General features: G+C 47.9%; 1 protein-coding gene across 3 annotated transcripts in view; it reads right to left on the bottom strand.

Moving 5' to 3' along the window:
• Positions 1 to 4243: 4243 nt before the first annotated feature.
• The window catches only part of LIG1 (DNA ligase 1), a 51630-nt gene continuing 45116 nt past the window's right edge, over positions 4244 to 10757 (bottom strand). For all 3 annotated transcript variants that reach the window (XM_063110404.1, XM_063110402.1, XM_063110403.1), the window contains exons 22-28: positions 10229 to 10373; positions 9976 to 10058; positions 8448 to 8600; positions 6840 to 6893; positions 5961 to 6104; positions 4687 to 4779; positions 4244 to 4535 (exon numbers count right to left, since the gene is read on the bottom strand). In XM_063110404.1, coding sequence (XP_062966474.1) covers positions 4452 to 4535; positions 4687 to 4779; positions 5961 to 6104; positions 6840 to 6893; positions 8448 to 8600; positions 9976 to 10058; positions 10229 to 10373 — 756 coding nt within the window. In that variant the 3' untranslated portion in view covers positions 4244 to 4451. The remainder of the gene's footprint in view (positions 4536 to 4686; positions 4780 to 5960; positions 6105 to 6839; positions 6894 to 8447; positions 8601 to 9975; positions 10059 to 10228; positions 10374 to 10757) is intronic.

Genomic DNA, 10757 nt, shown 5'->3' with positions numbered 1-10757 from the left:
CAGCTAAGGGTTGTGAGGCTAGTTTCCTTTTCACTTTCCTTTTCCTCATGATCACAAGGTAGTGGTCCCAGCTCCAACCATCACATCTATAGTTAAGGCAAGAAGGGAAGGGCTTTTTGAACATGAAAGATAAGTTTTCCCAGGAACTCCCAGGAGACTCTGTGCTTATGTCCTTTGGGTCTGACCATACGGGGCCACAAGGGCACTGCTAACTGCAAGAATGTGAAAGTAAATACTGTATTCCTTGGCTGTGACAGAGACAGAAATGCAGAGAGAGACAGACAGAAACAAAGAAACAATGCACAAGAGACAGCTTGTGCAAGAGACAATGACAGAGACACAGGGGAAAAGAAAGCGACAGAGCGGCAGAGACCTACTGTCTGAATTGCACACAGCAAAGTGAGGTTGGTATGGATTAGATGACAGGGACAAAGGCCTTGGCAAATACAGAGACAAAGGGAGTGGGGAGAAGACAGGCAAGAGACAAAGGTAGAGGAACCAGACAGAGACAGAAGGGCAGATATTAAAGACAGAAACAAAGAGCAGAGGGTGGGTGGAGAACCTTCCCTAGGAACCTGTTTTCTTTCCTTGCAGGGGCATCAGGACATCCTGACATATTTCCATGTCTAGAAGCTCATGTTCCATGCCCCACCTGAAGGTGAGATGCCTCCTGCTAGAAGAAGACCCTAGCCTGGGCCCCCCACCCTGAGCAGGTCTTGTGGGCATCCCAGTCATCCTGCTTGCCTGCTCTATTTGCCTGTGGTTTTCCTCTAACACATCATACTGTATGTGGTGAGCTTAATAATAACAGCCTCCAAAGATGTCCAGGTCCTGATCCTTGGAACCTGTGAATGTGACCTTATGTGGCTAAAGGATTTCTGGATTAAGGATCTTGAGATGACGAGAGTATCCTAGATTATCCAGGTGGGCTCTTAATATAGTCACCAGGGTCTCTGTAAGAGGCAGGCAGAGATTTGATGGAGAGAAGGTGATACAATCACAGTAGAGAGATTTGCAGATGTGATGCAGCTGGCTTTCAAGATGAATGGGCCATAAGCCAAGGACATCAGGTGGCCTCTAGAAGCTGGAAAAGGCAGAGAAACAGATTCTCCCCTGGAGCCTCCAGAAGGAACCAGCCCTGCCGTCACCTTGATATTAGCCCTGTAAAACTGATTTTGGACTTCTGACCACCAGAACTCTGAGAATACAGCTGTGTGGTTTTACTTCACTGTGTGTCTTCTGAAATAGGTTAGGTTACCCTCTCTGAGGGTAGGATCCAGGTTGGCCTTACTCACCAGTATGCCCAGCGCCCTGCTCACAACTGGCATGCAGGGGGCTCAGTCAATGTATCTATTCAGTACTGATTTTTAATTGGTAGGGGTCTCCCTGGTAGTCAAGAACACTGGTTCTAAACACAACCTGAGTTCAAGTCCTGGATCCTCATTTAACCTCTCTGCTCCTTATCCATAAAATAGGGATAATGCCCACCTTTCCCCCCCGCATCCCTTCTCCCTGCAATTCCTCCTTAGCTGAACATTCCCCTCCCGTCCCTCTCCCACACCTCACCATCCTAAAGCCCTCTTGGATCAGTCAGGGTAGGCCCACCACTGTAACAAAAAACCCCGAGATTCCAGTGACTTAACAAAATGGTTTATTTCTCATTCAACATATAGTCTAACGAGGGTTGGCAGGCAAGGAGTGGGGGGAGGAAGGACACTCTGCTCCATGTAGTCATTCAGGGACCCTGGCTCCTCCCATTGTGTCTCTCCCACCCACAGAGCCCTTCTCCTTTCCCATTTTCTGTGCATGGGTAAGAGAGCAAGCAAGCATGGAGGGGAACACAGGGCATTGTTGGAGGGTGAGGGTCATCACATACACATTAATTGGCTGGAAATCAGCAGTGCAGCTCCACATAACTGCAAGGGAGTCTGAAAAACTTGGCACAGCCCTGTTCTGGGGATGGGGGTGGGGAGGAAACTGTATGGTGCACACAGAGCAGTCCTGCCACAGCTCCCTCGTATCTGGTCTGGCCTCCCATCTGCATCCCTCCCCTGACCTCCCCAAAACCCTGAGGTCAACACACCCCCGTTTGACCAGCCCCAGGCTCCTTCTCCCCAGCCTGACAGAGCTGAGCATCTCCATGCCCCTAGCCTCACAACACTACTCTCCTACTTTTCCTTTGTCTCATCTTTCATCATGTGCCTTTGGCAAATCATCCACTGCCTGCTCCCCTGGGCATGGGAACCAACAACTGTCTCTATGAATTAGGTAAGAAGTTTTCTTGCTCTGGGTCCTATCAGCATATCCAACAAGAGTTCCCCACTTCCTTCTCTACCTCTCTCTTCTTTATCACCACCACCACCACCATCATCACAGCTACAAATATCTAGGTGTCACTAAACTCTCAATCAGTGGATCTCAAACACCAGCACATTTCAGAATTACCTGGTGTATTAGTCTGTTTTTGTTGCTTATAACAAAATATCTGGAACTAGGTGATTTGTAAGATGAAATTTACTGTTAGTTTCAGAGACTGAGAATTACAAAGTCCAGGGAACAAATCTGGTGAGAGCCTTGTCCTGGTGGTGACTACAGCAACTCAGAGTATCATATGGTGAATATGGCAGAGCAGAGAGAGACTGTCACATAGCTCTCCTTTCAAAACCCTCAGAACCACACCCATAACCACCATTATTAATCTATTCACTAGGCATGGTTCTCAGAATCTAATCACCTCTGCAAGGCCTTTCAACTACCATAATATGACTTCCCACCCTCAACAGTTACAATGGGGATTAAGCATCAATGACAAGACTTGGAAGACAATTCAATCCATATCACCTGGAGGGCCTGTCAAAGAACAGATTCCCAGGCCCCACCCTGAAAGGTTTTGGGGCAGTAGGTTTTAGGTGGGGCCATGAGTTTGCATTCCTAACAAGATCCCAAGTGGTGATGATTCAGCTGCTGGTTTGAGAACCTTTGCTCCAAACACTTTACATGCATTACATTTTTTAACCCTCAAACCAACCCCATTTAGGATGCCACAACTACAGGTAACAGAAGACCCAAATGAGAGCTGCTTCACCATCAAGGGACCTCACTGTATCCCACAATGGGAATCTGGCAGCAGACCTGGGTTCTGCTCTGCTTGTCCACCCAACTCCTGGTTCTTCCCTCCTTAGCATGTGGCCAGAGGGCAACTGAGGTCCAAAGGAAGCTGCCAGGGCTGTTCTTTCTGTGACAATCTCAGAAAAATAGAAGCTTTTCCAGAAGCTTCCTCCCCCAGTCCCAACAGACTTCCTGTTGCATTGGCCGAAGTTCCATTGCATGTCCATGTCTAACCCAGTCTGTGGCATGCTGCACAGGGCCACCATTACTGGCTTGGCCTAATCGTACCCACAGTGTGCATAGGGGCTCCTTCCTCTGAAGCTCATGGTGAGGGGAAGTCAGCACTCAGGGAGGACTTTGGAAGGAAGAGGGGTACAGGGATGTTGGGGGTGACTAACAGTGATGCCTGGGTTTTACTTCTTATGACAATGGAGACTGACATTCAGCCATGACTTACGGAGCACCTACTTCATGCCAGGTATTGTGGTAGGGGCTCGGGAAATAACAATGAACAGGTATAGCCAGTGCCTGCCCTCATGGGGTACCGTCTGGAACACTATGCTGAAGATTCTGAAGCCATGCCTGGTCATTAGTCGGTAGTTGGCAGAACTGGGAGTCACACAAAAGTCACTGTACTTATGTCTCCCAAGAGGATGGGAGTCTTACTGGAATGGTGTAGGGCCCAGAGCCAGACTGCCAGGTCACAGCCCTGGTGCTGGGGCTCTGGGTAAGATACTTAACTCTTTTGTGCTCCTCTGTCCACATCTGTGAAACAGGGCTCATTACAATGCCTACTTGTAGGATGACTGGGATGTTCAACAAGTTAAAATATATATAAAGACTCTACACTGCTACTGTCCAATACAATAGCCCTTAGCCATGTGTGGCTATTTAAATTAAAATTCTTTTAAAAGAAATATTCCAGCTTTCAATTGCACTAGCCACATGTCAAATGCTCAACGGCTGCAGTGGCCTGGGGCTGTCGCACTGCACGGAGGAGATACAAAACACTTGTAACATGCAGAAAGTTCTATTGAAATGTGCTGGTTTTCAGTTTCTGACACAGTTACATGCTACACAAATGTGAGCTATTAAAACCATGCCCCCAGAACCCAGCATGAACCTTGTCACAGAGTACATGTGTGATAATTATTTATTGAGAGAAATGACCAAATGACTCCTAGATCCCAGTGTAAACCACCCCCTCACACATACTCATATTCAAATGTGACTCAAAAACCATGTAGACATCAATACCAGATTTGCTTAGAAATAGAGGCAATATCCCTGGGTTCCCTCCACCTCTGCCGCCCTTCGCCCCAGGCCCCTGGGAGGGCAGGGGCTTAGTAGAAATCTTCAAGGTCAGACTCTAAACCTGTGCCTTGTTGGTTCTGAATCTGACTTTGCTTCCGGTACAGATAGGCCACCTGAGGAGAGAGAGTGGGAGGGGGTGGGTCAGAAGCTCCGTAGCTGCTACCACTTCCACAATGTTCCAGGCCAGAGTCCACCTCTCTGAGAAGCTGGTCCGGCCAAGCAAACCCACTCCTGGGTGACGTAGCCCTCTTCCCAGTGCCTCACCTGGGCACTGGTGGTGGCCTCCTCTGGCTTCTTGTCTTCCCGGACGCGAATAAACCGAGGGAAACGAAGGGAGATCCCCTTTTCATTATCCACCTGGGAAGGAGGGGTGATGATGAAAACCTTCCTGCAGTCTAACTGGCAGTCCGTGGCTGTAGCAATTCCTTATCCATAGTCTCCTCCTTCCTCCTTCACACTGGCTTCAGTCTCCTGATTCATACAATGAGGCTGAGCAATGGGTTGTCGTAAGGATTAAATAAGTTGACCAAGTGTTCGGAACTGTACCTGGTGCATAATAAGCACTTAAGAAATGCCAACTGCTATAGCTGTTACTTATGCTGTTGTTATGATTATGGCTGAGAGGCAGAACAACACAGTGAGCACACAGATTTTAGAACCAGACTGCTGGGTTTAAATCTCAGCTACTCACTCTCAGGAGCCACGCGATTCTTGGCCAGTTACCTAAGCTCTCTGGGGCCCTGTTTACTCACCTGTAAAACGGAGATGCTCATGTTGCCATGTCTCGGCATCTTTGTGAGGATTAAATGAGTGTAACATGCTAATTAGTACACAGTGCCTGCTTCCAAACCCCAGATAAATGCTGGCTCCTATCGCTTGTTACACAGGGACCCTGACTCTCTGATGTGCACCATGAGTGGGAAATTAAAAAATACAAGTTCCCCTTTAAAAATGGAAGTCTGCTTCTAATTAGAAAAGTACATGCTAGCTAGGTTTTGAAGGATCGAAAGAAATTTCAAAGAAAGTGTGTTTTAAATTTGAGATTCACTGTTCTTTTGAAGGAGAAAGTAAAGACCCTTCCTGGTGCTGGCCATGAACTAGTGTTTTCCCCTGGTGTACACCACTACTTCAACCAGTACTGAGGACTGAACCACTAGAGAAAGAAATTAGCCAAGAAATTAAAAAACCTGACAAAGTAAAAATTAATTATGGTCGAGAAGGAAACTGTAGAAGTTGAATGGAATGCTCAGCAGGAAGCAGACTAAGCTTTTACTTAAAAGAATTGAGTTTTCAAAAATTCAGAGCTGAAGGTGAGATTATGATATTAAAGGGAGCAATGTCACTGTTTCCTTTCTACTCATAGGAAATTTTTTTTTAAAAAGATCTTTGACCTCATTCTCTGACACCCAAATAAAATGCAAGCTAAAGTTTTCTCAATCATCACTCAGGAAGAGCAGACATGGGCTCCAAGGTCCCCTTCCCCACTTTACCACCTGCAATTACTTCACAGGATCGACCCCAGTCCACTAGTTACTCACCAGGCCCCGGGCAGCAGGGTAGATGGGGGAGAGAGAGAGATCAGCACACTTCACCTCCCACACAGTGCTGGGGTCCAGCCAGTGGTCGGGGGCCACAGCACCATCTGCCCGCACGTAGGAGCGTGGGGTGGGGAGCACCAGGGCCTGCAGTGAGCAGCAGAAAGGAGGAAGAGAGGTCTCGGATCTCAAAGTCGAGGCTAAGTTAGGGAGTTGGGGGTTTGAGGAGTGGGGAAAGAGGGAAGAAAATGGGGGAAGGGGACAAAGAAACAGAGATACCCCTTAAAGTAAAAAGCTAAGGGGTGGGAGTAGGGAGGCAAGGGAATGGGAGAAGTGAAGAAACAAAAGACAGAGACCTTGGGAGGTTAGATGAGATACTAAAGACAAAAAGAGGGAGAGAGGGACACAGACTTGGGGGTGAGGGGATGGAGAGGGGAGGAGAGCACAGACCCAGAGAGAAGGAAACAGAGAAACAAAGAATGGGACTGAGAAGGAGTCAGGACGTAGAGATACCAATACACAGAGCAGAGACTCATACCCCAAAATGCCTGTGACCATGATAACAACACTCTCACTCACTAGGGGATCACAAAGCACTTTACAAGGATTTAACTCATGGAATCCCTGCAACAGCGCCCTATGACTGCCCCTGGTGCAGCTAAGGTGCTGAACTCAGGGAGATGATCCCGGGCCAGTGACACCAGCCAGTAGATGGCAGAGTGGGACTCGAACCTGGATGTGTTGGACTCCAAAGCCAGCTCCACTGCCCACTGCCCTCCTGCCCACACCCTGAGCCCCAAGATAGTGGAGTCCAAGAGCCCTGCACACAGAAGGACATGCTGTCAGAGACAGAGTGGCCAAGGCATAGCTGCTATGGTTTACCTGCAGGCTCTGGTGATGTTCTTCCAGCTCACCATCGCTGAAGCCAGTTCCAAGCTATGGGGAGGACATGGTAGGTCAAAGGCTCAGCCATCCATCCTGGAACTTTCTCCCTGCTCCGGCCATCTAAGGACCTGAATCTGTGTACACTGGTGGTCCCTATCCCATTCTGGTCCAACCAGTACCCACAGAAACCAGAGGAATGGGGTGAGTTGGGGAGCAGGGGGCTGAGCATCCTCGATGGATTGCAAAACATAACTGGATGGGGAACAACTCTCCCAACTGGAATTCCTTTAACTGCCTTTGCTTGTGGGGAAACTCCTGCTCCTTCTACTCCGTCTTCCTGGTACAGGAAGTCGCTCCCTTGGGCTCACCCACATCCTACCTGCCCAGTAATTGGTTGTTATCTCCAATTTTAACATTGCCAAGAGTTTCTTTTGACTATCAAAATAGTAAAGGCTAAAAAATAGTAATAACACTTGATGCTGGCAGACATGTAGCAAGATGGGCATCTTCAAACTACTGATATAAACTTCCAGCTGGAAAGTCCTTTTTGTTTTGAGTCTTAAAAATTGTTTGACTTTTGTCCTAACAATAGCTCTTCTAAAAATCTATTCTAAATAAATAATATAAGATGGTGACAGACTGGTGGTTAAAGATATTGGTGAATTATAAAATCACTTCCATCACTGATTACGTTTGTTAATGTATATTGTGTTGACGTTATTCATAAAAACAAAGCTGGAGACAATCTAACCACACAACTATAGGGAACTGGTTCAGGAAACCGGAGCATACCGATTTGAAAATTCTTGTGCAGGCCTTCAGGTCATGTTCCCATATTACTTAAATGCATATGATAACATTTAAAAGAAAGTATTTATAGGGCAAAAAGGCAGAAGAAAATTAGTCATAGAGAAGGATCACAACTTTGTAAAATTATAAATAAAACATTTCCTCAAATGTTACTAGTGCTTGCCTCTGAGTTATGGGATTTTGAGTGATATTTGTTCTATTTCTGTGCCAAGAGATCCAAATTTGTTGGATAAGGGAATGCAGGAAATACACAGGAAAATGCAGTCACAATGTGCACAGCTTAAAAAAAATGTTTTTAAACTTACAAAAAACCAAACAAAACCACACTTACCAGAGTCCCCTGTAGATAGGGGTGGGCCATTGAGCAAAGTTCTGACAAATGAAACTTAAGCAGAAACTGTTCATTGGCTAAGGCAGACTCAGGTGGCCCACCCCTGTGCCCTTGAGCCATCCTCCTCCTGCTGCTTAGAGCACAAATGGCCATGATGGCTGGAACATCACATTGTGATGATGAGGCCAGAAGCACATGACAATAACAATTGCTGGGAAAGAGAAGGAGCCTGGATCTCTAATGACATTGGAGAGCAGCCTTTCCCCTCCAGACTTCTCATTACATGAGAGAAAAATAAAGCCTTCTCTTAAGCCACCATTAAACTAGGAAAAAGATAATCCTTCATAGGGAAGACATGAGAGCCTCTTGGTCTGAGCCCTTCCCGGGTAGCCCAGTAGGAAGTCCCCCTAGGAGTCTAATCTATTTCCCTCCCGCTTCTGCGATCAGCCCCAAGCCCCTAGGACCTTGCATATGGCTTGCAGCTCCTCACTGTCCTTGTCGTAGGAGGCCAGCAGGAAACCCCCGTACCGGCCGGCTCGCTTCCCCCGGCCCAGATAGGCACCGATCACCACAAGGTCTAGGGTGTCGCCAACGCCATCGAGGTAGTCCTTTTTCAGCTGAGAGAAGGGAAGCCAAGAGGTGAGAGGGGGTGGGCCCAACGTGGAAACCTTACTGTTGGAGGCTAATCAGTGGGTTGAGGAGGGACTAGGGGTGAGTCTGAGAATAACTTCCAGAAAGAACACTGAGGATGGCCACCGGGAGGTGATGGATGTGAAAAGGCTTCTACGCTTAAAAAAGAGCAAATGGGAAGAGCAGGCAGGATCTAGGGGATCGCAGAAGTCACCCATGACTCCCTCTTTCCCTCAGCGTGGAGATACTGTCAACTCATTCCACTCACTCCTTCACATGGAGAACATTTTACCCATTCATTCAAAAACCAGTTATTAAGCGCTGACTGTGGGCCAGACAGAAGTTCAGTCTTGGGTGTACGACAGTCCATATTTCCTAAGACAGGACAGGTTTGTACTCTCACAGCTGCTTACAGTCTAGGAGGGGAGACAGACCACAAATAAATAATACATACACAGAAAGATCCAGTCAGGAGGTCTGGCCAGCTCATCACCCGCATGTCTTGCCCACCCCTCACTGCCCTTCTCCATTCAAGCCTCCATCGCCTCTTACCAGACAACAGCCTCCTACCTGCTTGCTCCCACTTCTGCCCAACCCCCACCACACCTGTTCACTATCCACAGTTCAGCTAGAGGACCTTTACAAAATGACAATCAGACCATGTGGCTCCCCTGCACAAAACCTCTACTGGCTTCCCAAAACCCTTAGAGGAAAACCCAGTTTTATCTTACAGTGGCCCCAAGCTGCTATGTGATCTAGGGCCTGCTCTCCACTCTGACCTCACCTGCCCCTGCTCCCTGCACATGTCGAGCTTTTCCCCATTTGAGCCTTTCCACTTGTGGTTCCCCCTGCTTAGATGCTCTGCCTCCAGTCTTCACCACCCCTTCCTGTCATCTGGGTCTGAGCCCAAACACCATCTCTAGAGGTTTTACCCGATCACCCAAGAGTGCTGGCAGACTGGCCCTGAGTTGACTTGCTTTCTTCGCAGCACTCCTTACTGCCTGACTTCATCTCTTTTATCTACTGGTTGGCTTTCTTCTCATCTGCCTCAGATGACATGAAAGGCAAACTCAGAGAGAGCAGAAACCTCATCTGGCTTTTTCACCATGGTTTTCTCAGTGCCTAGGCCAAGGTGGTTCTCACTAAGGTGGTTCTCAATCAGTTCTTAGTAAACTCATTGAAAAGGACTTGCAGAGGGAAGATGATTTGAGGCTGGCTGCAATGCAAGGCAAGGGGGATCATGAAAAGGGCTCTTGAGCTCAAACAGGGGGTAGGGTGGAGACTCAAAATTGACTGACCAGTTGGGACAGATTTCCAGACCTAGGCTCTAACAGGAAAGGCTAATTCGGCGGCAGGAATCACCTTGAGCCAGTTGTGAGATCTCTTGGCAATCTCGTAGGTGGCATCGACATCCAGGGTCTTCACCATCAGCCCCTCGCAGGAATCTGAGGAAGACACATAAGCATGGGCCTTGGGAACCACTGGCTCATGAGGGCCTGAGCAGGTGGGATTCTGGTCAAATTGTCTAGGGTAGGGAACAGGCTCGGGAGCTGGTGTCAGCACAGGTCACAGAGAGGCTAAAGACCTTGGCTGAGAGAAGAGTGGGTGCCCTCACCTTTTACAGATTGCTCCAAGAACTCAGCAATCTGGTCAGTGTCCTTGGTGTCCAGAGAGGTGGCGAAGACAAACTCACCCTCTGTTTCCACAAAGTTCTCCCGGAGCAGCTGTCTGCGCCGGGAAAGAGGCTCACGTACCAGGGACTAAGGGGTCAGTGAGGGAGGAGAGAGGATGGAACATTATTGTGGAAATAAAGACAACAGCCCTGACCTTGATACAAACAGAAAACGTAGGGGTCACAAGTAGCAACATGGTTTATGGAAAGCCTTGAGAGGGAAGAGCCACGCTGTCAGGATGATTCTGAAAATTTAAAACACGGGGCAGGTTATTGGCAAGAGGGGCTAGACCCCACTTAGAATCGGTGACCTCAGGAGCATCAGAGCCAAAGCATTGCTGGAGCTCAAATTAACACTTTGTGGGTCTCTTACAATTTTTAAATTTTTTTGGTGGCTGATATGGGGATCCAGACCCCAGACCAAGGTGTTATCAGCATTACACTCTAAATAACTGAGCTAATCAGCCAGCCC

This window comes from Cynocephalus volans, chromosome 10 (genome assembly GCF_027409185.1).
Source record: "Cynocephalus volans isolate mCynVol1 chromosome 10, mCynVol1.pri, whole genome shotgun sequence".
Classification (NCBI taxonomy): domain Eukaryota; kingdom Metazoa; phylum Chordata; class Mammalia; order Dermoptera; family Cynocephalidae; genus Cynocephalus; species Cynocephalus volans.
The sequence above is the reverse complement of the archived record's forward strand: the minus strand, read 5'-3'. Positions and strand labels throughout refer to the sequence as shown.